The sequence below is a fragment of the Limanda limanda genome, chromosome 1, assembly GCF_963576545.1.
Source record: "Limanda limanda chromosome 1, fLimLim1.1, whole genome shotgun sequence".
Taxonomy (NCBI): Eukaryota; Metazoa; Chordata; class Actinopteri; order Pleuronectiformes; family Pleuronectidae; genus Limanda; species Limanda limanda.
In genome coordinates this window covers 22,513,156-22,540,013 of record NC_083636.1, presented here as the reverse complement: position 1 = coordinate 22,540,013, position 26,858 = coordinate 22,513,156, and the positions used below count along the sequence as shown (strand labels likewise).

At 45.9% G+C, this 26,858-nt stretch overlaps 1 protein-coding gene across 1 annotated transcript; it reads right to left on the bottom strand.

Annotated features, from left to right (window-relative positions):
- Positions 1 to 316: 316 nt before the first annotated feature.
- On the bottom strand, positions 317 to 26,858 carry LOC133000098 (filamin-C-like). The gene is made up of 48 exons (XM_061069976.1): positions 26,120 to 26,858; positions 21,904 to 22,152; positions 21,708 to 21,805; positions 21,445 to 21,595; positions 20,917 to 21,035; positions 20,757 to 20,834; positions 20,390 to 20,552; positions 20,099 to 20,299; positions 19,028 to 19,150; positions 17,299 to 17,436; positions 17,085 to 17,211; positions 16,463 to 16,599; positions 15,820 to 16,013; positions 15,632 to 15,745; positions 15,413 to 15,556; positions 14,886 to 15,009; positions 14,640 to 14,800; positions 14,470 to 14,560; positions 14,231 to 14,400; positions 14,027 to 14,144; positions 13,648 to 13,910; positions 12,966 to 13,563; positions 12,393 to 12,563; positions 11,385 to 11,547; positions 11,131 to 11,291; positions 10,879 to 11,046; positions 10,642 to 10,765; positions 10,402 to 10,558; positions 9,832 to 10,021; positions 9,737 to 9,760; positions 9,342 to 9,589; positions 8,644 to 8,743; positions 6,911 to 7,051; positions 6,663 to 6,791; positions 6,418 to 6,591; positions 5,909 to 6,070; positions 5,103 to 5,306; positions 4,858 to 5,010; positions 4,645 to 4,767; positions 4,287 to 4,523; positions 3,710 to 3,979; positions 3,461 to 3,598; positions 3,170 to 3,285; positions 2,245 to 2,377; positions 1,833 to 2,009; positions 1,531 to 1,746; positions 990 to 1,196; positions 317 to 911 (listed from the first exon to the last, which is right to left on the bottom strand). Exons 1-48 carry the CDS (start codon positions 26,487 to 26,489, stop codon positions 724 to 726), a joined length of 8,205 nt encoding a protein of 2,734 aa, XP_060925959.1. The 5' UTR covers positions 26,490 to 26,858; the 3' UTR covers positions 317 to 723.

Here is a 26,858-nt window from a genome sequence, read left to right as displayed (position 1 = left end):
GTATTCCACTAGAGGGCACACCATAGAACTCACATTGTTTATTATTCTGTAAAGTTAAAAAAACATGGAGACCCTGGAGGTCCAATCTGCCTCTACACTGCCCCCTGGTGTTCATTTGCATTTTGCAAATTGTGGACACCGATCATTAATGCACCAAACCATCGCAGGATGCTTGAGACAGAAAAATCTGTTTAGCGCCGACCTAAGGGAACAAGAACATTCTGAAGTTAACGCCTGAAGTCGCAGCCGACGAAACAAAAGTAAAACTGAAAAACCTGAAAACAACACGTTAGATTTCATGAATTAGAGAAACAAGTCGGTTTGACGAGCAGCAGAACTTTAATTCTTCCTGAAAACTGAACAAATCAAACTCATTCATATAAAATCACTAGAAAATCTCTTCACTCTGTAAATACGATGTTTTCATCATTCACACATAAAGCGACTTATCATGTGGTAAAAAACAAAAAATCTGTTTCTCAAAGATTCTCCTCCATAATAAGACAATTTCTGTCAGAGAATAAAACCTTCAGAGAATAAATAAAGCCAAGGATCTGGTTGTTCGAAGCTAACGCAGGTTCTCGTTGTTCACGCCAACCAGAGCTGCTGATTCAGTAAAGGCAAAACCGTTGCCTTAGCAACAGTAAACAGGACAGTGTAAATTAGTGTGAGACAGTCTCAGGGCATCGTGGACATTGCGAGACGGGCGTGGCGAGTCCAGGTTCAAGGGACGGTGACGTGGAACGGGCTCCCGGGGACGTTCTCGTCCCCCCACTTGACGATGAGGATGTAGCTGCCCTGTTCTTTGACCGTGTACGTGACGTTGTACATCCTGTTGCCCATGTGTTTGACGTACACCTCCTCACACGGCGTCTTCGGTCCGTGGACACCGACCATCAACATGTTGGTCCCTGCAGAGAGAAAGATGCCAACGCTGCATGAATAGTTCTTACTTGTTTTTTTCCTCCCTGTTTATTTCCTGCCCTCACCTGCTTTAGTGCAGTCGACCGTGAACGCGTTCTTCTGACCGACGAAGGCCTTCGATAGGCCGGCGCCTCTGGACACGACCTGAGTGGCGTCTGAGGAGAACTTGGGTAAAGAGGCGAAGGCCCCGCCCATCATTGACGACTTGGTGACGGTTTCCACAAGAACGGACGACGTCTCATGAAGACTGTGGCCGCCGGACAGACGAGGCCCTGAAGACAGATTTAAAGAAACATGAGCAGAATTCAAATGTTTAAAAACAAACACATGACATTAGAAGAACCTCGGGGAGGTTCTGAGGTTCCTCAGGTTCTCATGGTCGTTTGAAAAGTTCAGGAAGTTTTTGTGATGTGAAAATTTAGCAGCAATTAATTTGAGTTGAGTTTAAATAGAATGATACACGCTGCGTTCAGGTACACGCTAGGTTCAGGGACACGCTGCGTTCAGGTACACGCTGCGTTCAGGGACACGCTGCGTTCAGGTACACGCTGCGCTCATATGTCAGTTTCAGGGCGTCAGTGTGGTGTTGAAGGTTTATTGATCCACCTGAGACTTTGGCCTTGAAGGGACTTCCGACCACGTGACCACCTCCATACTTGATGGAGATCAGGTAGTTTCCGGGGGCCATGGGTGTGTATGAGACCTTGTAGCCCTCAGCACATTCCTGACAGTCCATCTTCACTTTGGAGGGTCCGTCCACGGTCACCGACAGAGCTCCCGAGCCTGCGTTACAGATGTTCACGATAAACTCTGACGCCACACCTGAAGGAGGAAACCAACACACGTTAAATATTCTTAACCAGTTTATCCCAGGTTTTAAAATGAAAGCGGTTAAGGATGACGTTTACCAGTGATTCCTCCCTCCAGTCCCTGTCCGAAGGCGGACACCATACCAGGATCTCCGACTTGCCCTGGTTCTCCCACTCGGATCTTGAAGGGGCTGCCGGGGACATGGCTGCTGTTAAAACGAACATCGATGGAGTGAACGCCGTTTTCTCTCGGGATGAACCTGATGGCGTGTTGATCTGTAGAAACAAGGATTTGCTGTTTCAGACTGGAGACAGGTCTTTACACCAATTATTACATGTCAGAGGTTATTTTTCAGCAGTAAAACGTTTTCAGGATCAGATATAGAGTTTTGTGTTAGCTGCGTAGAGATGAACATGATTCTCCGGTTTCGAGATGACGACATTCAACAGAACAGAAGTGGACTTGGACTGGAGCCCTGTGGAACTCCAGGTGTATTTTAAAAGGTTTCACCACTGTCCAGCTCGGTGATGTGACACTCCTCCACGGCTCCTGACGGCGAGTGGATCTTAGCATCGATCAGACCTCGGGCTCCGTTCAGCTGTACAGAGAACGAAGCTTCCTGTCCAACCTTCAGACCCATTTCCTGACAAACGGAGACCAACAGAATCTTTGACATGCGAGTGTGAAACAAATTTGATAAAAACACTGACTTTGTTTCTAGTTTCTGTGTCTTCATCACTTATCAGAAAATGTTTTTAATATTTTCTTACTTTTCTTTATAAAGTTATTGATGACGTTAACCTTTAAAGATCTGTCCTAACTCTGAGCAAACAGATTATTTCTGTTTCTATATGAATAATATCTGTATAAGAAATCAGTGTAAATGTAACTGGAGCAAATGAAGATGGACACAACGTGAATGAAAGATATATTCGACAGTAAATATGCTCTATAGCCAAGGAAATACATTGTTAGTTTTAAATAATTCTCCTGAATTTATTTTCTACAAAAGAATAAAATGAATTTGTAGATGAAAATGTAGATTATTTTTCTATATTTTAATGAAATATAAATAGTATGAGACCTTGTGTAATAATTGTTTTGTAGTTTGTGCTTGTGTGAGTTTTTCTTTTAAGTTTTCTCTTCCCACTCATGAATCTTTAATTCTTTGGAGCTGTTTCATAGTTTATCAGCCTTTTAATATTATATTAGATGAAGCACGTTAACATTTTGCTGAATAAATAAAGTTTGTGTGAATGTGGTGAAAATACATAAAAAGCTTTTAATCGTCAGAGGTAAATTAAAGTTAAAAGATGAAGGTCGAGCAGATTCATTTACACATGCTCACAGAAACACTAAACACTACGAATCTAAAAGTGATGATATAAAATAGCAGCTGACGCATCAGAGGTTCAACAGTTGAGAGTTCTCTGACCTGAAGGCTGGTGATGGTGAGGCGACGAGCGTCGTCCGACAAAGTGGCGACGGGGACGATGAACGGCGAATCTGGGATGTTTTCGTCGTTGAATTTAATAGAAACCTCATAATCACCTGGAGAAACAAGAGAAAAGTGTTGAGGACTTTTATATCGTTATTTAAGATCCGACTTTTCTATAAATAGATATAATAGGGGACTGTGGAGACCTCATATTAGTAGTTTGATTGATTTTCAGAGAAGATTCAGATGAAGTGAAGTGATGAGTGTTTGTTAGAACTTGATTCTCACCAGGTTCCTGAACCACGTATGCGACGCCACAGGATCCGTCCTTCCTGTCTTCAAACGTGATCTCAGCTTTACTGGGTCCTTCAACAGCGATGGACAAACCTCCAGCTCCGGCTTCTCTGGTCCAGATACTGAACTCACCTGAAACACATTTAACATCCATCTTTACGTTTGTGATATTATTTTACCACATAAACAGAAACCATTTACACCATTAACTCATGAATAGAAGACCAGATGTTTCCAGCTCACCCGGGATCCCGGCCACTCCTCGGTCCAGTCCGGTTCCTCCTGCTCGCACCTTGTGGGCCCCTCCCTCTCCCAGGGGCCCCACGGTGAACTGGAAGGGGCTCCCGGGGACGTGTTGGCCCCGGTACTTCACATTAACAGTGTGAGGGCCCATCTCCTGAGGGACGAACCGGACACTGTAGGTGCTGTCCTCTCCTCGAATGATCTCCGCCTCCTCCGTCTTTCCTCCGGGACTCGTCACCTGAGCCGTCATTTCCTGGTTACCTGCCTCACCTGATGGGGGAGGAGCCAGAGAGAGCGCCATGGGTCAGAAGAGATGTTCAAGACAACAGCTCGCCTTCATAATAATAATAAACTTTATAAAGCACCTCTCATGCATAATGCAGCTCAAAGTGTTTTACAATAAAACCAAAGACATGTTAGCAACGAGACAAAACATACAACACACACACACACACAGACACACACACACACAGACACACAGACACACACACACAGACACACACACACACACACACACACACACACACACACACACACACACACACACACACACACACACACACACACACACACACACCGTCCTGCAGTGGCTGTCTGTTGAACCCGCTCCGACCCTCTCGTCCCAGGAAGTCTCCAAACACTTCCCTGAAGGGATCCCCGACCTGCGTGCTCTCCTCCACGCGCACCTCCCTCTTGGTCTCGCCTCCTCGGGTCTTGCTGATCTCCGTCCTCTCGGTGCGGGTGTACGTGTGACTGCTGCGGGTGAACGTCCGCGTCAGGTGCTCCTGGTTCGACACCATCTGAAACCAGTTCCCTGTGACCGGCAGGAGGCAGCGGCGAGGAGATGAGGGACAAACAGAAGGAGGTGAAGAGGAAGAAGAGGAGGTGCGGACAGGTGACAGACAGGAAGAGGAGGCGATGATGTCACAGCTCACCTGGTATTTTCAGGTTGAGGTCACAGGTGCTGCCGACGGTGGCGATGGAGGGCGCCTGACGCTTCCTGGTGATGCTCTCCTTCATCCGCCCCTCGCCGAACATCTTCACGGTGAACGGACTTCCTGTCGGAACAGTTTACACTTCACCCGTCAATCAAAGTTCTCATGTCAAGAAAATAAACAATTTCAAGCTGAATTTGGAGATGTCTGTACCTGGAACGTGTTGATCAGCGAACTTGATGTTGATGATGTAGTTTCCAGGTTCGGTGGGACAGTAGGTGACTTTACAGGTTCCGTCCTCCACGTCCTCACAGTTAATGTCCACTTTACTGGGACCCTCGATGGACAGACCCAGACCTCCGTAACCTGAGAGACACAGAAGAGGACGAGTGAAAGCTCCAGTGAACCTTGGACCGGTGGATGTGAGCAATCATCTGGAACACGTATTGAATGGTCACCTGCATTCCTGGTGTCCACGATGAACTCGGACACCTCGAAGGTGTGTCCCTCCAGCAGCCCCTGACCCACGACCTTCACCTTACTGGCGTCTCCGATCTCAGACTGACCCACCATGATCTTAAAGGGACTGTTGGTCACGTGTTTCCCGTTCTTCTTCACGCTGACCACATGTTCGCCCACTTCCTTTGGCGTGAACGAGATCCCTGCAGAGAAGAACTTACTTTAGGAAACAAACGCAGGATGAGTCTCCAATAGTTTCTATTGTGTAGAATGACCACAGTTAGTATGTGTGTATGTTTCGTTGTTTGTGGTATTTTATGGTCACTGCTGACAGAACACTTAACAACTTTATTTACGGTTTGACTCCAGAGCTCCGTCTTTAGATCGTGATATCTGTGTGTGCGCTTCAGTCTCATGACCTTTTATTGGCACTGGTGGGCGTTTACGATGCTAATTAGGAAAAACTGAGGTGGTTTCAACCTACGAACAATTGGAATTCATCAATATAAGAACAAGTGTGCAAACAAGTCTGCAGATGAAGAACGCCTCATGAATCTGACGTAGAGGTTTCTTACAAAACTTCTTAAGAATAAATTTAAGGAAATTCATAAAAAGATATTGGTGAATGAGGCCCAGCAGCGTTAGCCTAACCTGAACTTTTCACACCTGAAACAACGAAAGGAAGTTTGCAACACTTCTGAGTGTGTGTCTTGACGGGAACGGGGGATTATCTGGACACATGAATATACGTCGTAGTCTCCGTCTTTTTGTGACTACGTCCTGGAGCACGAGCAGGACAACTGACCGATGTGTCTGTTCGGAAGCCTCTTCAGCAAACACGGCTCCTCGCTTCCAGACGGCGCTCTGATGGTCGCCGTCAGACTGGTCAGGTCCGTCTCCGTGATCTTCAGGGACACGTCTGTTGCCGTGCCAACGTTGAGCTGAGAAGTCCTCATAGAGTCGTCGCCTGTTGATCAAATACAGTTTATACAGATGTTTCCGTTTCGTCACTGATTAAATCTAATTTCTATATTAGATTTGAGTTTGAAGAAGAATTTATACAGAAAATAAAACTGAAACCTGAGGAACTCCACAATACGACTTCCGTTTGGTGTCAGGATCCAAACGCAGTTCATTGATCAGATCAGGTATCGAAAAGACGTGTTGTTGTTGCATTGAGCTGATTTTGATCATTTTTTTCAAAACAAAGTGTTTTAATGTGTTAAGTGTGCAAAGCTTTTATTCTGAAACCTTACACAAAAGAACCTCTGAAGATGCTACAGCACAAAGTTAGTGAAAGAGAAGGGTTCTGACCGGTGATCTTGGCAGTGAAGGGGCTGCCGGGGATGTGTTTGTCGTCGAACTTGACGATGATGTTGTAGTCTCCCGGTGCGGTCGGCAGGTAGGACACGGTGCACGTCCCATCTTTGTTGTCTTTACAGCTGATCTCAGCTTTAGACGGACCCTCCACCGCCAGAGACAGACCCCCTGCAGAGACACACTTCGTACAGTCAGTCCAACGTTTCTCCTTCGAACAGACTCCGTTAATGTGACGTCACCTTCGCCGGCGTCTTTAGTGACAATGGTGAACGTAGACGGTTGGTTCACGGTGCCGTGGCTCAGCCCGGGGCCGTACGCTGTCACATGACCACTATTGATGGCATCAACGTAGAACTGAAGAGGACTTCCTGCGGAAACACCAGAACGAACACAAATTATTTTTATTCAAATTAAAACCTGACAGAGCTGAAGTCTGTTTCCATCCAGAGACAGAAACGGACTCGTTGACCCTCGTGGTGGTTTTTACCGGGGATGTGGTTCCCGTCGTATTTAATGTCCATCTCGTGCAGACCTCGTTCAGAGGGTGAATATTTCACAGTGACGGTTCCGTCCTTGTTGTCGGTGATGTGAGGACAGGCGGTTCGACCAGACGGCATTCGCACCTCACCTGAAGAATAACAATTTAAAAAACAATCATAGTTGTTAATAACATTCAATAAAAACTTTATTAGGTTCATGTCGACGTGATCGAGTCCAAACGGACACGTTGTGTTAGCATTAGACAAATTAACATGAAGAAAATAGAAAATAAATAAAAGTCGTTCAAAAGACTTTTATTACCCTCAACTTAATATTCCTCTTAAACAAATAATAACTAATAATTTCAGTTCCTCAAAAAAACGTTTTCTACTGTGATCTTTTTATTTCTGCTCAATTCTGCAGTAAAGTGAATAGAGCTGCAGTAAAGTGAAGCGAGCTGCGGTAAAGTGAATAGAGCTGTGGTAAAGTGAAGCACGCTGCAGTAAAGTGAATATAGCTGCAGTAAAGTGAAGCGAGCTGCAGTAAAGTGAATAGAGCTGCAGTAAAGTGAAGCGAGCTGCGGTTAAGTGAAGCCATAGATATATATAAAGACTAGATATCTCGCTCGACGGAGCCGGACGTCACCACATGGCGGCCATCTTGTTGCGGGAGGCGCTCTCACCCATAACATTGTGTTGGTAGTTGTAAATAACCATAACTTGCTCAATTTTCAACCGATTTTGAAACGGTCTGGTTTGTTATAAACGTCAGAGATGTAGTTATGACACTGCATAAATTATTAATTTTTTTTAGAAAATAACATAATTATTCATAAGTACACAGTGTCATATCTACATCTCTGACGTTTATAACAAACCAGACCGTTTCAAAATCGGTTGAAAATTGAGCAAGTTATGGTTATTTACCACTACCAACACAATGTTATGGGTGAGAGAGCCTCCCGCAACAAGATGGCCGCCATGTGGTGACGTTCGTCTCCGTTGGCCGGCAACGCGGCCGAGATATCTAGTGTTCATATCTGTGAGTGAAGCGAGCTGCAGTAAAGTGAATATAGCTGCAGTAAAGTGAATATTGCTGCAGTAAAGTGAAGCGAGCTGCAGTAAAGTGAATAGAGTAATAGAGTGAATAGAGCCATAGACACAAAGACATATCTATGCATAGACATCTATGAATAGAGCTACGGTAAAGTGAAGCGAGCTGCAGTAAAGTGAATAGAGCAGCAGTAAAGTGATTAGAGTGAATAGAGATGCAGTAAAGTGAAGCGAGCTGCAGTAAAGTGAATAGAGCTGCGGTAAAGTGAAGGAAGCTGCAGTAAAGTGAATATAGCTGCAGTAAAGTGCAGCGAGCTGCAGTAAAGGTAATAGAGCTGCAGTTAAGTGAATAGAGCTGCAGTAAAGTGAATATAGCTGCAGTAAAGTGAAGCGAGCTGCAGTAAAGTGAATAGAGCTGCAGTAAAGTGAATAGAGCTGCGGTAAGTGAATATAGCTGCAGTAAAGTGAAGCGAGCTGCAGTAAAGTGAAGCGAGCTGCAGTAAAGTGAAGCGAGCTGCAGTAAAGTGAATATAGTTGCAGTAAAGTGAATATAGTTGCAGTAAAGTGAATAGAGCTGCGGTAAAGTGAAGCGAGCTGCGGTAAAGTGAATAGAGCTGCGGTAAAGTGAATAGAGCTGCGGTAAAGTGAATATAGCTGCAGTAAAGTGAAGAGAGCTGCAGTAAGTCACCTGTGATTTCTCCTTTCTGCACCGTGAAGGGAATAACGAGACTGAAGGGGCGGAGCACAGGCTCCATCACGTCCACCGGGCTGACGGGATCATCGGTCGCCTGAAAAACAGGAAACAGAGAACGGGGTGTGGGGGGGGGGGGAGTTATTGTCACCATGCTCCTGTATACTATACAACTGTGTTGTCGTACAGTTTAATATAATGTAGTAACATATACCATATAGAACAGTATAGTATAGAGTAAAGTAAAATGTAGTATAATAGACCGTTTAGAATAGTAAAGTACAGATTACTGTATAATGTAATGTACACATTGAGGGAGAAACCCACAAAGGGAAAGAACGTCTGCTGTAACTGAAGCTGGTCACATGGCTCCTCTATTAATGGACCAGAGGCACTGGCCTGACTGAACAAGTACACACACACTCACACACACACGCACACAGTTAACACCATCATGTGCACGCACACGCACACACATACACACACACAGACACACAGTTAACACCATCATGTGCATGCACGCACGCACATGCACACACACTTTAGTTTTGTGACATTTTTTCTCTTTAAATTTAATAAACATTTAAAAACATTAATATGTATGTCCCTGCGGCTCTAGGTCACTGTGGCCCTTGAGGCCCTTTATGTCCCTTTGTCCCTGGGGCCCTTTAGGCCTCTGCAGCTCTGGGACTCACCACCACGTGTAAGGGGCTGTTGGGAATGTGTTCCCCTCCGAACCGGATGGTGATGACGTACTTCCCGGGCTCCGGGGCCGTGTAGTAGATATCAAACGTCCCGTCTGCGTTCTCCACTACGTCCACGTCCAGCTCCGCTCCGTCAGGAGTGGACACCTTACAGGTGACTTTACCTTTCCCGGCAGCCTTTGCGTCCACGGTGATGACGGTCTCCTCGCCAATCTGGACGGCCGGGACGATCCCTGATCCTGACGAGATCAAGACATCAGGACACGAGTCACGAACATCGTCCTGAACGTAAAGTCACTGAGTCCCTGCTGAATTTTATTTATATAAAAACATTTGATCAAACCCATTTTTGTCATGTAACTGAACAAAGTTTAATCACAACTCACCCAGACCGTGTCCTCCAATCGACACTGTGGGAAAACAACAGTTTCAGGAGAAGAAATCCAATTGGTTGATAGAGCAGTGATGGGCGGAGCCTGACCTGTAACCTGACACTTGCTAGCGTCCCCGGTGGGCAAGGCGTGGATTCTGTACGGCGAGTACGGTATCTCATCTCCTCCGTATTTGATGGTGATGGTGTAGCGTCCCGTCATGTCGGGGACGTAGGACACCGTGTACGTCCCGTCCCGGTTGTCTCGGATGTTGGCCTTCTTAGGTTTTCCCTCCGGATCCTGGACATGTGCGGTTTGTGAACACGTAGACAAACAGTAACGTTAAAAAACTGAAGTGACGCGCTGCACATCACTGGTCTCATGAGCCACATGACCACATGACCACGGTTTCTCCTGCAAAGAGAAACGGGAGCAGCCTCAGAACAAACTGATCCTGTAAGCGTTCCATTCCTCATCTGATTCTTCTTCATGTGTCAGCACTTCTCACCAGAGATCTTTGTTTTAGTTTCTTCATGTTTGTGTCCTGTGTTATAAGCCCCCCCCCCCCGCAGCACGCAGCGCCCCCTGGTTTACTTCACAGCTGGTTTGAAGGTTTGAAGAACCATTTTAGTTGGAACCTTTCATTGTGAGCTGGTGTCCTTCAGGACAGTGAGACTCACCAGGATCTGGACAGTGAGCAGTCCCTCTCCAGCGTCCCGGGCATCAATTGTGAACTCCACCGGCAGACTGGCTGGGACCCCTGTTGCGTTCAGACCGGGACCGCTGGCTCGAACTTTACTGGCATCGTGAGCCGGTAACGTCTTGATCTTGAACGGACTTAGAAGAGACGTTTGAGACGTTAGACCTCGGCCATGAAGACAAAGAGGACGGAATCGCGAGCTGATCTATGCAGCACCGACCTGCGAGGAACCTCCTGGTCGGAGTACTTCACACACACCGTGTACGGGCCATCGTTGGCAGGAGTGTAGTTCACCGTGTGACTCCCGTCTCCGTTGTCGCTGATGCTGATGGGTTCCGTCACACCTGAGGAGCAACGTTTCATCATGTGATCATTCATTGAGGCTGAGGTCTGAGTCCATCGACGTGTCTCTCAGGAATCAGAAGAAGAAGAACCAGTGTGGCGTTCATGGTCTCACCTGTCGGACCGTAGAGCTGAACCTCCAGCGGAGCGACGCCGGCCTTGCTGCAGTCGACAGTGAATGTCTGGGAGACGTGAGCTCTGACTCCACTTCCCAGTCCAGGACCTGAACATCTCACCTTACTGGGATCCACCAGCTCTCGCACCGGGACCCTGAAAGGACTTCCTATGACACCAACACTCAGGTGAGTTTCACCCCAGCTGAACTCTTGAAGATCTAAACTCACGATCTAATAAGTGGATCCCTCACCTTGGATAGGGAGACCTCCAAACGTGATGTTGACGTCGTAGTCTCCAGGAGTGAAGGGGATGTACTCCACGCTGCAGCTGCCATCTTTGTTGTCTTTACAGGACATCTTGGCCTCAGACGGACCCTCAATGGCCAAACCCAGACCCCCGGTGCCTGCTCCCCTGAGGAACAACCAGACCATGAGAAACCAGACAGTGGCTGTCAAACATCTTCAGATGCGTGTCATGTTGGACGTGGTTAAAAGGGGAACTGACCTGGTCTCGACAGTGAAGCGGTTGGGTTTGTTGACCAGTCCGTCCTCCAGACCTGGACCGTACGCTCGTACTCGACTGGGATCACAGCCCTCTGTCACCGTCACTCTGAACGGACCCTTCGGCAGAGAGACGTCGCCGAACAGAACGTCGATCAGATGTAAACCTGACGACAGAAAGAGACCAGAGAAGAATCACAGAATGGTCACTTGACACCTGGACGCCACACAGACGGGAGGAGGCGTCATGATGTCATCACTGCAGACGGCCATAAGAATGATGCTCTGCTACAGAGGTTGTGTGAATCAGGGACGACACCTCCCATCAGGCCTGGGACTGGCCGGGGGGGGAAGGTCTGAGATTCCCCCGCCTGGTTGTGTCCGACTCTAAGTTCAAGTTCAAGTCACGAGTCGTAAAAATAAGAACCTGGGCTTAGATATCAAAAAACACTGACAGCGCCACCTATCGTCCAAATAGACAATAATCTTGTTTGGCAACTTATGGCTGAGCTCAGCGGTTTGTTCATTAATCACACAGGAAAATAGGTTTTATCCAAACCAGGTGTTTTATGTTCAAATGAACGTGATGTCACAGGTGGCTCTGTTGTAGATGGTGGTTACTAATAGTAACCTCAGTTCTCAGCTGACGTCAGTGAGAAGCTGTTGCTCAAAGGTTCCTGAGAATGATTCAGACTTAGAACCAACAACCTTTCGCACAGGCATACGCACACACACACAGAAAACAGACAACACACATTGTGTGTGTGTGTGTGTGTATAAACACTTTCATATAATAATCATCATATTCACATTATAAAATAATAAAGTTCACTTCTGGTGTCAGTTTAATCATCAGTTTTTAACATGAGGAATTTTTTCTCTTTACTTTACAGCAGGGATTTTTCTTTTGGGGATTTTAGTGTTTAACGATGTGTTGCTCTGGAAGAAAAACATCTATAAACCAGCCGCAGCTCTGCAGCCTCCTGCCCCACCGACGTGTGAGACTGCTCACCATCCTCGTACGGCGTGTACTCCACCCGGTACGTTCCGTCGCCCTTGTCGGTTATGTAGGCGTCTGTGTTGGCGCCTAACGGGCTGGAGATGCAGGTTTTGATTTGACTGCCACTTTTGTAGAGCGACCGAGCATCGACGATGAAATGTGTGGTCACTTCCCTCAGGACGCCTGCGGACCAGAAACAAATCAAACATTCATTAGCGAGGACGCAGCAGATGTTGATCAGGAAACACAGGAAGGAGTCTACATGTTATTCAGCCTCTGTGCAACATTCACGCTTTTCATGAATTAGTTTTCAAGTTTAAATGAGCTGCAGACTTCATTACGTGTCAGTAAATAAACCAAAGAGCGCTGACGTCAAGAAACAGACTTCGGTCCAGAGACTAAAAACATGAACCTCCACCTACTGACTTTAATCATTCTCTGAACACTGCATAAAAACACTGGATTTACATTTATAAATAATAATAAAATAAAACACAGATGACGTTTGAATGATTCAGATTTGATAGAGATTTATTTCTTGATTTAATAAAATCAAAACGTTAACTCTGTAGAGTTTGTTCTCACCTCTGGGTTCGACTCCCGGTCCGTAGACCTCGACTCCGCTGGTGTCGACAGCCGGCGCCACCTGCAGGCGGACAGGGAATGTGGGCACGGCGTGTCCTCCGTACTTGATGGTGATGGTGTACATGCCCTGGACCTGTGGGATGTAGGTGATGGAGTAGGTCCCGTCGCTGTTGTTCTGGACGTGAACTTCAGCTTTGGCTCCAGAGTCTGAGATAATCTCGATGGTGAGCTCCGCTTCTCCGGCTTTGGAGCAGTCCACCGTGAAGGATCCGTCCTCGTTGACTTTGCCTCGCTCTAGGCCGGGGCCGCTCGCCGTCACCTTGCTGGGATCCAAGGCGGCTTGTACCACGGCCTTGAAGGGGGAGCCTGGGATGTGCTGCTCAGCGAACAGGATATTGATGGCGTACTCACCGGGCTCAGTGGGCAGGTAGGACACCGAACAGGAGCCATCACCGTTGTCCTGACATTCGATCTTTGCTTCGCACGGCCCCTCCACCGTCAGGCCCAAACCGCCGGTGCCCGCTCCCTTTGTGTCAATGGCAAAGGGGGCGGGTTTACCCACAACGCCTCCCTGAAGACCCAGACCACAGGCCCGCACCTGGAGGGTTCAGAAGAAACAGACGACTTGTTCAGTCTGAGGTTTAAAACTGACCATTTAACTGTCTGAGGGGGGGGGGCTCACCTTGGTCGGGTCAGGCGGCATCACGCTCTCCACAGTGAACGGACTTCCTGGGACCGGGTGTCCGTCGTAGCAGACGTCCAGTCTGAGCGGCCCCTCCTCAGGGGGGACGTATTTAACTGTGTGAAGCTCATTGGTTGTGCCCGACTCAAGCTTGCAGGGGATTGGTCGACGAGACGGCGAGGTGATCTTGACCTCCAGTTTGCCCTGACCTCCGGCTCCTCGTGTGCTGATGGTGAACTCCTGATCTTTCCCAACATCCACCTCTTCGTTTAAAAACAAAACAGAAAGATGCTCGCTCAGAGAAACTTATTTTATTGTCATTATTTCGATTTGAATACTATATGATCAATAATACTTTAATGTCTGATGTTTGACTTACTGTTGTTCAGCCCTTGAACTTTGACCTTGTTCAGGTCCATAGGGGGCGCCACACTGATGTTAAAGGGACTTTTGGGGATGGGGTCTCCTCCGTGACAAACGGTGACGGACACGTTGCCCTGAGACAAACAGTGGACATGGTTTACTGAGCTTTGCTGCTCGTTTTCATGTGGGAACGCGGATGGCGGAGAGGGCGTGGTCTCACCTGCTGGATGGCCGTGTAGCGGACGGTGTACGAGTAGTCGTGGTTGTCGATGATCTCGAAGTCTCGGACGGCTTCACCTTTAGTGGCAGCAGTGAAATGAACCTTGGGTTTGGCTTTTCCTGCTCCTTTAGTGTAGATGGTGAAGTGAGTCGGTTTCCCCACCTCAACACCTGAAAGACAAGACATCATGAGGCTCAGGACTTACTGCTCACTTTCTTTCTCTGATTTTTTTTCCTCACCGGTTTTACTCAGTCCAGGTCCTTCTGCTCGGACTTTAGCTGCATCATGGGAGGGATCCACCTTTATTCTGAAGGGGCTGATGGGTATTTCCTGTTGTAACATACAAGGTGAGGGGTGCGTTCAGGTGAGCTCAGTGTTATTTTCTAGGGGTTGTGAACCTGCGTCTCACCTGATCAGCGAACAGGACCATGATGGTGTACTGTCCCGGACCCGGGGGCATGTACTTCACCGTGAACGTGTCGTTGTCGTTCTTGATGATGTCGAAGTCGATGTCGGCCTCAGCAGCTCCGACCACACCTGGAGCACATTTGATCCCGATGCTGACGTCACCTGCAGGAAGAAAATAACATTATCAGGAATGATTAAAACATTATGAAGAAGTAAAAGAGGACGCATGACGTCAGAGATATCCAACCCTGGCCGGCCTCGCTGCAGTCCACGGTGAAGTAGGTCGGCTCGTTGGCCTTCAGTCCCGTCTTCTCCACGCCGGGACCGTGAACCTTCACGTTCTCCGGGTGACTGCCTTCACCGATCGTCACCTGGTCCGCAACATTACATTTCATATGTATATATATTTCTGATGCCTTTGTATTTGCTATTTGACACATTTATCAACTCATCAACAAATGAACAACAACAGGTAAGTGAATAACATTTAATAATTTCACATTGTTTCATATAAATCTGAGAACCTCAGGGCTCTAACCTGGGTCCTCTTTGGTTCTGTCACTAAGTGTCAAAATAAACATCAATAATTTTCATTTATATGAATATGTGGATGATGTACAAATGATTGTATCTGTGAAATGATATCTATCGATAAATATTAAATATAATAGATCTTAAGAGATTATGAATCTTAGCTTTGCTGTCTCAGCGTTTAAACTTGTTTTTTGATTTTAAAACATTAGTGTAATGGAGTTAACAGCCGAGGCCTCGTACCCTGAACGGGCTGTTGGGGACGTTGACCTCGCCCCAGGTCACGATGATGGTGTGTTTGATGGGTTTAGTGGGAATATAAACGCAGAGGAAGGTGCTGTCCTCATTTTCTGTGATCTGTATGTCGATGGGGAAACCCTCGGCGTCCTGGAAACACAAACACGTCACGTAGCTGCATCATGACAGAAGAAGGATGTTTGATCCAAACAGGCTGAAGGTCACCTGAGCGTAGAGCTTCAGTTCCCCTCGTCCGGCTCCGTGAGCATCGATGGTGAAATCCGCAGGTTTGTTGACGATGCAGCCGAGAGGCTCCAGACCGGGGCCGTAACATTTCACCTGAGGACGTCCCACACGTTATTAACAGTGAACACTTTACATGTGTGGAATCATTTGAAGGTTTGTGGTCCAACCTTCTCTGGGAAGATGTCGTTGGCAGCAGAGAGGATGTGAGCCATGAACGGACTGTCCTTGATGTCCTCGTCGTCACAAATGACGTGGACAGCGAAGTCACCGGGTTCAGTCGGCCAGTAACGAACGTCACATGATCCGTCACCTTTGTCGTCACACTCGATCTTGGCTTGAGACGGGCCCTCGATGGAGAAACCTGTAAAAACACGTGAGTCAAAATAAAACCTGTCTCTAGTGTTCATCCTCTGGGGAGCAGGAGTGTGAAGGGTTCATGTTAAGTTTAATATTTATATTTCAAGTTTTATGGATTAATTTCTCTGAGACGATGAATAAACACAGATCATAAAACAATATAGTTTTTAACAGCTCAAAAGCTTATTTCATGTTAAAAACTTTACGTAGTATAGCGTCCGTCCATCATGTCTCTGTTTGCTGATGACACTGCTGTTTATCTGTTTTCCTTGGAATAATATGAAACTAGAAGACACAGACGTCCTAATGTCTCAGTTGTCTGTGACAAAACAGAAAGAATTTTTACTTTCTCTCCAAACTTATGAACTGTGCAGTGACGCTTTTAAAATCAAATATATTGGCGTCCAATGTTCCCTGTGGTAATTTTCGTGGTGATGTTTGGTCAACACGTACCGAGTGTTCCCACCTCCGTCCCGATCGCCTCCACCACAAAGTCCGCACTCTTCCCGACCGCGCCGGTCTCCAGCCCCGGGCCCCAGGCCCTCACCTTCTGAGGCCCCGCCTCCTCACCTACCTGCACCTCAAATGGACTGAAGACGTGATGTTAGACATTATTACACAACAGTTAAAGATTTAATCATCTGCCATTAGACAAAAGATATAAAATATATTTTAATACCAAAAATAGAATATAAGAATATAAGAATATAAGTGACAACATAATATAAACAAATCATTTAAATGCATTAATTCAGTCATTTTACAAAGAAATTTAACTCAAACAAAAATTTGAATGTTTTAATTTGTTCTGTTGGTCGGAAAAAAAATGGAATCAATAAAACATGATGACATTTTTGATATAAGTCCAAACTAATCAAGTCTTCAAGATCTTGAAAAAAGTGTTACATGTTTCATGAAAGCGGCAGAATATTGTTAACCTCTGGAGTTCCTCACGGCTCTATGCTAGATCCTTTATAATTCTGTGTTTACATGGAAACAATAAATATAATAACTGGAACGTTTCAATTGAAACAGTACTGCTGGCGGGTTGGTGGCTGCGGTGATGGAGTCTCACCTGCGTGGTATGCTGTGTCCTCCCCATGTGATGGTGACGATGTATTTTCCCGTCATGATGGGATAATAATTACACTCAAACAGACTGGTTTCCACCTCCAGCACCTTCACCAGCTCCTCAAGGCCGTCTGAGTTCAAGATAAAAACATCACTTGGACTGAAAATGGCAAATCTGAAAACAAATCCAAAGTGATCACTGAGTGGTGGCGTCTTACTTGGTCCCTTCACTGTGACTTCCAGTTCACCGCTGCCGCCTCCTTTAGTGTAAACTTTAAAATCTGCCACTTCTTTCACCCTCAGACCTTTTGGCTGCAGACCGCGGCCCGACGCCCGGCAGGTGTTGGGGTTGCAGGCTGTTGGACCAATCAGGAGGAGACGCAGGACACGGATTAGAGGAGGCGACAAGAAACCAGCAAAACGACTCTAAAACTGAGTCTAACTTCATGAGCTGACGTTAAGAGGTGAAACAAAAATAATTAGTGCGAGTTTAACAATAACATTGGATTTTTATTTAAACTGTTTGTAACTAACTTTCATGTTTAGCTTTTCAGGAAACTACCTGAGGGAGATAACATATTTTCTTCAGGTTAATTAATTATTACATATATAGAGATTTCATATCTTTGACTTAAAAACACTAAAAAATAAAAGTTGCAATTATTCTATTTCCCAAGACATTATGTTTTATCAGTGTTTACAAAAGACAAATTATAACAATTCAAAGAAAATGTATTAGAATTTACTGACTCTAGTTCACCTTAATTTGAAATGGGATTTTATATAATAATTTCATAATTTAATTTTCAATCTGAATGTTTCTGTATAGTAAAAAACACATAATACTGTTTTTAAATGCAAAATATTCCAACTGAATTATTTAAACAATAAACTGACAATAGACAATAAATTACATTTTTCATTATTATCAATCCTGAATCCCAAATTTAAACATGAACTGTTAGTGAGGATGAAAGAAACAAGCAGCAAAGATGAAGTGAGATGAAGCGTGAGGAGGAGGAGGAGGAGAAGCTGCAGATTCAGACTGAATCAAACCATCTTAAATAAATAATATAATAACAGAGGCTGGTGTTGGAGGAAGAAGAGTCACTGAAGCTGAAGCAGGTGATGAAGATAATTATTCACATGTAAAGGTCACATACTGTTTAAATAAGAGGCTACAAGTTAATTAAAAATAAAATAAAAGGTTTATTAAGGGGCGGGCCTTCAAATTTAAAGTGACAATTTATTTATATTTAAAATAAATGTAAGAATTTCAATTTCTTTATGTAAAAACAAAGATTTTCTGAGTATACTCAGTGACGTCTTTGTTCAAAGTAACTCACTCACTGAAAACACTGAATGTGAATCTGAATTATGAAATTAGCGTCTAATAAAATTGAATTAAAAACCTTCAAACCCTAAAAGTTCGATCAGATTCATGACACGTTGATAAAATCATCTAAAACTCAGCGTATGTGGCCGTAATGTTATCTATTATAATATATAATAGATAATATTATGATCAGAATTGTATGAGTCTCGTGAGTTTCCCTGTGTCTTAGCAACCATTAAAAAGCTTGAACAACAATGTTGAAGAATAAGTAGAATTAGGTAGAACTTGTAAAATACATATTTTGGCACAAAATTGTCTCTAATCAAAATATCTGCCGATAAATGTGTTCTCAACAGATGAAACATGTTTTAAAAATGTTTAAATGTTTCTGAGCTGAAGATATTAAAGTCTGTTGATCAGTTAAAGTGGCGTTAAACCCTGAGAGAGGCTCCGCCCCCCCACAGCCGCTCAGGGTGGCAGTGAAGACGAAGCAGCTGCTGCACATGCTGCAAACAGGAAACGCAGAGAGGTGGAGGCAGGATGTTTGAGTTCAGGTGGAAGGAAACCAGGTGAGCCCCAGCCCTAAACCCCGCCCCCTCGCCTCTACTAACTTGGTCGACTGGGTTTGGGCGGCGTTGGAGGGGGGGCTCTTCGTGTCCTGTCTGAGGGAGGGGTGCGAGTGGACTGAGGTACCATCTGCACCGGTGAGCCGGGAGCTGGGGCGCTCTGTGGAACTGCAGGAGGGAACAACAGTGATGACAGATGGAGATATAAGAGGAAAGACCCCTCCGCACCAGCAGGTGGCGCTGCCGCAAGACCAGAACCAGGAAGACAAGAGTTCTTTGTTTAAAGCCCAAACAAATCTCAATCCAAGATTTTAAAATCACAAATCAAGGCTCAACTCCAGAGTCAAATTCACACAAACAAGTAAATCAAATCTTCGGATCAAGTTTTAAACAGTCAAGAAACAAGCAAACAAGCAGCATCAGCACCTCAGGGCGCAGTACTCCACAGTACGCCACAGTACTCCAGTACTCCACAGTACTCCACAGTAGGCCTACTCCAGTACTCCAGTACTCCACAGTACTCCACAGTACTACAGTAATCCACAATACTCCACAGCACTCCACAGTACTACAGTACTCAACAGTACTCCATGAAGACAGCAGAAATCAAAACAAGCTTCTGTCTCGAGTCAGGATCCGATGATCCCGACTCTAAACCTGAATCCTGACTGAGAAGAAAGCCAAAACAAACGAGTACGGAATCAAAGAGAACCAGGTTCAAAGTTCAAGATCCTTTATCTAAACTTTATCTAAAACTAAAGTTAAGTCCGCCCTTACCTTTGCCGACAGACCAATGAGGGAGGAGACTATGGATACGATGAACAGTTTCAACGAATCAAACATAAGAACTGACGTGCTACTGTTCAATTAGATCCAGACTGAGCTTCATGTTTCATACGATCATTTTAAACCTTTGTCTGGTTAGAAACCAGATGTTACAGGACGGTGGGTCCAACTTCATTCTTCTGATTATTAGATGATAAAAAGAACAAACATTATATTTCAGAAATAAATAAAAGCAGTTTTCAGCAGTTAAAATCCTCCTGGTTTCAGTTTAAACATCAGAACTTAGAAGAATCTTCAGACTCCAGCAGAACTGAACCGGAGGACACATACCCTCACAGATGTGGACAGTGAAAGGACTTGTGGGAATCTGCTGCCCAGCAAAGGTCACGCAAACGGTGTGCGCCCCCTCCAGGACGGGAACATAGGTGCAGCGGAAAATACTGTCCCCTTTGTTTTCCAGGACAATCTCCACTGTGTCCCTGCGACCGTTAGAGTCCACGATGATGACACCCACGTCTCCGGCTCCCGCCCCTGGAGGACGGACAAAGAAACGTTTCCACACTTTGTCTTTGTTTGTTTATCAGATGAATTGAAGTCGTAAAGCAACAGTTCAGTTTTTACCTGCTGTGTAAATATCAAAGTACGTCGGCTTGTTGGCCACGTTGCCCGTCGTCTGCAGCCCCGGCCCACGGGCCTGGACTCTGCTTGGGTCGCCCATCGCCTTGGAAACGTTCACGATGAAGGGACTTCTGTCAATGTCCTGCCCAGCGAACAGCACCTTCACCTGGTCAGAGAGGGAATCACAGGCATGTCATGTTAATTTCTTACAGACCTAAAAACAGTTTGATCGTGAATCTAACGTTTTATCAGATGATGTTAAATCTTCTCCACTGAATCTGAAGATGTTCACATTCCGTTCTGTTCACTAAAGACTACCATGAGAGGAAAGCTGAGGAGTAAGTGAACCTTTAAATGGTGTTGTTCTCACCTTATGAAGCCCCTCCACTTTGGGCAGGTAGACCACAGAGTAGGTTCTGTTCCTGTCGTTGTTGGGGATGACTCGAGCCTGTGGACACACAGAGCAGAGACTGTCTGAACTTATTCTGATTTAACCATTTAATTTATTTAGGAGTGATGAGAGTTCCCACCTCCTCCGTATGTCCCTCTGGATCCTCCACGTAAACCAGAACCTCGCCCAGTCCGGCCTCCACTGTCTCCACCAGGAACTCCGCTGGTTTCAGAACCATGTTCCCTCGAGGTTCGATACCTGAGACACGATGAAGGGTTAGCAATAGCATTGCCTAGCGTTAGCACCAACCTGAGCCGATTATTTCAGATGCAAACTGATAAACGCAGACAAAAATGTATTCACTAATTCATGAATATATCACACCGAGCTAATTACTTATAAAATCCACCATTTCCAATTTAAATGAACTTAAACAAATTCTGCGTAAAATGGAGCCGACAAAGTTCTGTTGAATTTATCAACAAATATCAGTTCATCATCAGCGTAAAAGGAGACAGAAATATTTTCATTATGAATAACACAGTTATAGCGGCGAGCCGAGAACAGTACTCAGAGGAATCCCACAGGTCAAAGGTTCATCATCACACCTGAGTTTGATCTGTCAGGAAACACATAACTAAGAAAAGTGACGAGTGTGTTTCCTCACCAGGTCCGAAAGCTTTGGCTCTTTTCGGGTGCAGAGTCTTTGCCCTCAAGGGGGCGCCGGGCTTGAGATTGGATTTAGGGAACTGAGACAGGTAGGTCATCACAGAGTGCTCGTCCACGTTTGGGTCGACAATCTCCTCTGGAGCAATCACCTGAAGAAGAACCACAACACAAAGACAACATGACGACAAGGTTTCATCCTGAGGACGCAGACACACACATATACCCGAGTGTGTGTTTTTGTGCGTAATTTGTTTGTTTTACCTGTGGAACTCCGAGCCAGTCGTCCGCCTGCTGCATGGCCTCTCTGGCGTTCTCCACCGGCTGACTGGGATCCCATGTTTCCCAGTCCGGACACAAACCTGAAATCCTCACAGTCATCAGTTTCTCCTTAAGCTGATTATTGATTGATTATTGATTGATTATTGATAAGCGTGTGTATCAGAGCTCTGGGGCTCACCAGGGGCACAGTTGTCCACCAGCGCTCCGAGCGCCTTCCCGTCCCTCCAGTCCCGGTGGAAGTTGGTGATGGGGAGCTGAGGCACCTTGTTCTGGATCCAGCCCAGCAGACGCTGCTTTGGCGTCAGTTTCTTGGCGTCCTCGTCGTCCTCGTCCTCCCACATGGGCATGGAGATGGAGTAGTGGAGGATCAGGGTCCAGATCAGACCCAGGATCAACTTCAGGTTCCCATCCACGATCGCCTTAGAGTCTGAGGGACAGAGGACGGGTGGAGACATTACAACCCGTCATTTACAGGTTAAGAGATGTGTTTGTTTGCTCCTTGTGACGTTTGTTATAAAGTCATCTTTTCCTACACTCGTGGCTCCTACAGCAACACAATCTGAAGTGCGTAGTTTCTTTTCACCACATGAACTCTGATGGATCGACCAATCACAGCCTGGCCCCATCAGTAGGTTTTACTAACACACACAGACCAGTTGACTTCTGGGACCATGAACCTGCCTGAACTCCACAGACGCTTCGACTCCTTCAACATGTTCATGTCAACTGACGCCACATTTAACGATGATTAACCGTCACCATGACAACCATCCAGAAATGATCAGAAGTTTGATTCACGATGAAAAATAAACTTTGCAGTTACAACAGTGAACTGAAGTTGCACAACAGTCTCCACATTGAGTCATTTTAATTTCCATACTCAAGATAATAAGGACAAAATTACTTTATGGATTTAATAATAATTTTGAACTTGGTCTCTTTTCAGTCGTTGAAGTCAAAGTTCTTTGCAGACGAAACCTGACTCTTCATTTACGTTCACTTCTGCGCTTCGTTTCCCAACTCACTAACTTTTTATACTCAGGTCCGAACAATGTGCGTCCTTTGGGCTGATGTGGATGTTGATATTTAATACTTCAAATACAGATTTTGTGTTCATATTTTGTTTTCTATATCAAATAAAAACACAACTTTTCTGTAAAATAAAAGTTTTCATATCAACATAAACGGATTCAAATCAGCTAAATTTAATCAGACAACATATAAATCTGTTCATACGTCAGCTGACTTCAACTCCCATCAGCCCTTTCACCTCAACTGACGACTAAGCTTCTGCTGAGCTTTCCTCTTTCCTCCAGAGTGTTGACACTGAGTGTGTGTGTGTGGACCTGACTTTGTGAGTCTCTGTGGAAAAAAAACCTGTTCACAATCTTATAATCATATTTTCCCTCTGAGCTCAGAAGTTCAACACACACACAGGAAGCAGGAGTCCAGAAATTAGTCAGGTCCAGTGTTCAAAGAGGAAATGTTGTGATGGAGTGTCACTGTAATCTTTCCCCAGGAAACAGGAGATGTTAGTTCACACACACACACACACACACACACACACACACACACACACACACACACACACACACACACACACACAAACACATGCACACGCACACACACACACACACACACACATACACACACACACACACACACACATATATCTTAACACAATCTCTCTCTCTCTCATTAACATTGGTTGCCATGGGTTACCAACAAACAGCTGTAGCTCGCCCTGCACAGAAACAAAACGAGTGTGACAAGGAGCGAGGATCCGGGTCATGTGACTTTTTAACTGAACGAAAGGAAACAAACTGCTTCAGTAACACAGTAATAATATTTCATTTCAATAAAGTCATCTATGTGTATAACAATAAAAACTCTAATATGAATTCTTAGCTGATCATCAGTCTGGGAGGTTCTCTCTCTACTGAACGTCCAGTCTAGTGTTCTGAAAAAGGATGCAGGCAGCTACTGGTAACACAACAGACAACAGTTGTTAGAGAGTCGAGCGAACACACACACACACACACACACACACACACACACACACACACACACACAGACACACACACACACACACACACACAAACACAGCAGGTGGACAGCAGCTGTATAAATGTGTGTTTTTGTTTTTCCTGGAAAACCCAGAGTCCAACTTCAGAGCTGAGCTATTTAAAGACACACACACACACGCGCACACACACTAAACACTTTATTAAAATATACAGAGATAATATTATAAATATGTCACAGGTTAGTTTTTATCTAAACTCACTGTCGTGATCATTATTGAGAGAGAGAGAGTGTTTGTGTGTGTGTGTTGACCCTCCAGCTGTTGGTTCAAATGCCTCAGACCAACTGTGACGACAGCTGACACACACACAGACACACACACAGACACACACACACACACACACAGGCCACATTCATCCCCCCCTCCCCCACAGTGTCATGTGGTGGGGGGTGATGACAGTGAGGAGAATCTTTGTTGTTCAGATTCAAACTGAACTTTATTGATGAGGCAGCAGTGTGACAGTCAGCAGATCTCACACACAGACACACACAGTCACACACAGGTTTCCTCTGATGTCATCACACAGTGTGTGAGTGGAGATGTAAAGACACAGTTGGACTGATCCAGAGTCAGTGCAGCTGGTGAAGCATCAGCAGCTGAACAGATGACACAGATCCAGGATCAGATGAGGATTTCATCTTCTTCACAAAGTGAATTAAACTCTTAATATTATTGCTGATATGTTCTGATGTTGAATCATGAAGTTATTCATACGTGATGTGAATATGAGACACTCGAATCAGATTGTGATTCATGAACGAGTGGAAACAGGAGGAGCCGACCTCTGACCTCTGACCCACACAGGAAGCGTCAGAACACTCGTCAGATACTCACACGGTTCAGTCGAGGATTTAAAGCGTCCTCCTCCTGACCTGCGTTAACGTTACGACAGCATCAAACCTTTTCTCCACTCGAGCCCTGAGCTCCCACAGCCGGTTGCTCATGTGTTCAGTTCCTTCAGCATCGATTTGTCCTCCGAGCTTCATTCACTGCTAATAACATCTCTTTGGTGGTTTTGCTCTTGTTGAGTTAAGAACAGTGTGTGTGTGTGTGTGTGTGTGTGTGTGTGTGTGTGTGTATGTATGTGTGTGTGTATGGGGGGGTCCTGGCCTCACTTTAACATTCCTGTGAGCTGACGGCTTCAACACATGTGAATCATTACACAGTCAGAATATTTTCATGTTTAAATCAATTCAAACAACAATGTTCTTCTTCCGTTAAATCTGATCCATGGACTTTAATAAATGTTCAATAAATGAAGGTTTCACCATGATTCATATTTCAAATGTTGTGATTCCAGAGCTTCACTGATCAAACCTCAGCTGATCCAGAATACGTCTCAGTTTGTCTCAGTGAGTTTGCTCAGTCAGTTTGTCTCAGTGAGTTTGTCTTAGTCAGTTTGTCTCAGTGAGTTTGTCTCAGTCTGTCTCAGTCAGTTTGTCTCAGGTCTATTTCCAGCAGCTGTAGGTGGAGGCGGAGCAGAGCTCAGCTGTCCTGCCATCAATCACCTCATGTACCCCCCCCCCCCCCCCCCCGCAGAGTCACAACACGGTTAAAGAGTTTGACAAACCCAGTGTAAATGTACATGAACCAGTTTAAACTCTGACTCGTCTGGATCAGAGGAAGCTGGATCTCAGTTTTCTGTTGGAAAAGTTCACTGCTTCAGTCCAATCACTTCCTGGTTCCTGAACACTTCCAGCTTCACTCCCATCACTTCCTGTTTCTTGAACCACTTCAGGCTGAACATGGACAGAGGACGGTTCCACAGGACGGTTCCGTTGCTGCTCAGTAGCTGAGGGAATCAACTCCATTGTACTTTCATGTGTCCCCAACTCAGAAGGCTCTGGTCCAGGTTCTGGTCCAGGCTCTGGGCCAGGCTCTGGTCCAGGTTCTGATTTCACTCACGGTCCTCCGCTCCCTTCACTGGTTACCAGTAGCTGCATCCTTGGTACCCTGCTGGGGACGGATGGGGTCCAGTCCACATCCAGGACCTGGTCAAACCTTACACCCCCGCTCTGCCTCAGCCAATCAGCTGCTCCCTCACTGGGAGGGGCAGATGTGCTGTCATGACAACAGGATGCTTCGTGAACAAAGTATTTGTATTTATAATTTATAATAAATGATTTCCCTCTCAGCTGACTGACAGGTGCGTCACTAACCTGTGGACCAATCAGCAGCTCAGACTCTGAGAACATCGACCTCCGCAGTAGCTTCAGAAAGCTGCGTAAAGTGTGCGTTTTGATGCCTGTGCGTGTTGATGCGTGTGCGTGTTGATGCGTGTGCGTGTCGATGCGTGTGCGTGACTCACCGATGGACACCAGCCGGATGTGCTCTCTCTCCAGGAACTCCAGCGCCACGGACACGTTCTCAAGCTTCATCTGCCTGAAGTTGGGTCTGTTGTGGTACTTCCGGAACATCTTCTTCTGGCTCAGCACCTCCAGCAGCCCGATGAGCTTCAGCCCGTCGCTCAGGTCCTTCTGCAGGTCCACGATCCGCTTGTTCATCACCTTCAGGTGCTCGTTGCACCAGCGCGTGAACGTGTTCTGCTGGATCTTCTTCCACGGAGCGTCCTCCGCCAGGTCCTTCTCCGTGGCCGGCATCTCCTCCTCCTCCTCCTGCCCGGGGTCCGCGGGGCCTTGGAACATCTGAGGCTCCAAGAAGCCGCTGTTACTCATCATGGTGCCGCCTCCTCCAAACCCGGAGAGAGGAGAGAGGAGGAGAGGGGAGTAGACAGGAGGAGGACACAAGGAGCTCCGGGTAGGAGGACGCTACTCTCCAAAGTTTGTAAGCGTCTAAATGTGCGCTGTTCAAAGATCTGATCCAGAGTCAGTGGATCAGTGCGCAAAGTTACGATAAGTTCCAGGATGAGAGATCAGAAAACAGAGAGAGGAGGAGGAGGAGGAGAAGGAGAAGGAGAAGAAGAAGGAATAGGAGAAGAAGGAGAAGAAGGAGAAGAAGGAGAAGAAGGAGAAGACAGGGGCGGTGTGTTCCTCCGGACTCTCTCGGGCTCTGTGGCCGGCAGAGACGAGCGGTGGGCGGCTACACGG

What these genes read in the sequence shown, in the direction of transcription:
- LOC133000098 (XM_061069976.1), bottom strand. Translation starts at nt 26,489, where the DNA reads ATGATGAGTAACAGCGGCTTCTTGGAGCCTCAGATGTTCCAAGGCCCC. An exon ending in AACTGAAGCTCTACGCTCAG is followed by an intron (nt 15,557 to 15,631) that starts GTGACCTTCAGC and finishes TTGTGTTTCCAG; the next exon opens with GACGCCGAGGGTTTCCCCAT. An exon ending in CGTGGACACCAGGAATGCAG is followed by an intron (nt 5,011 to 5,102) that starts GTGACCATTCAA and finishes TGTGTCTCTCAG; the next exon opens with GTTACGGAGGTCTGGGTCTG.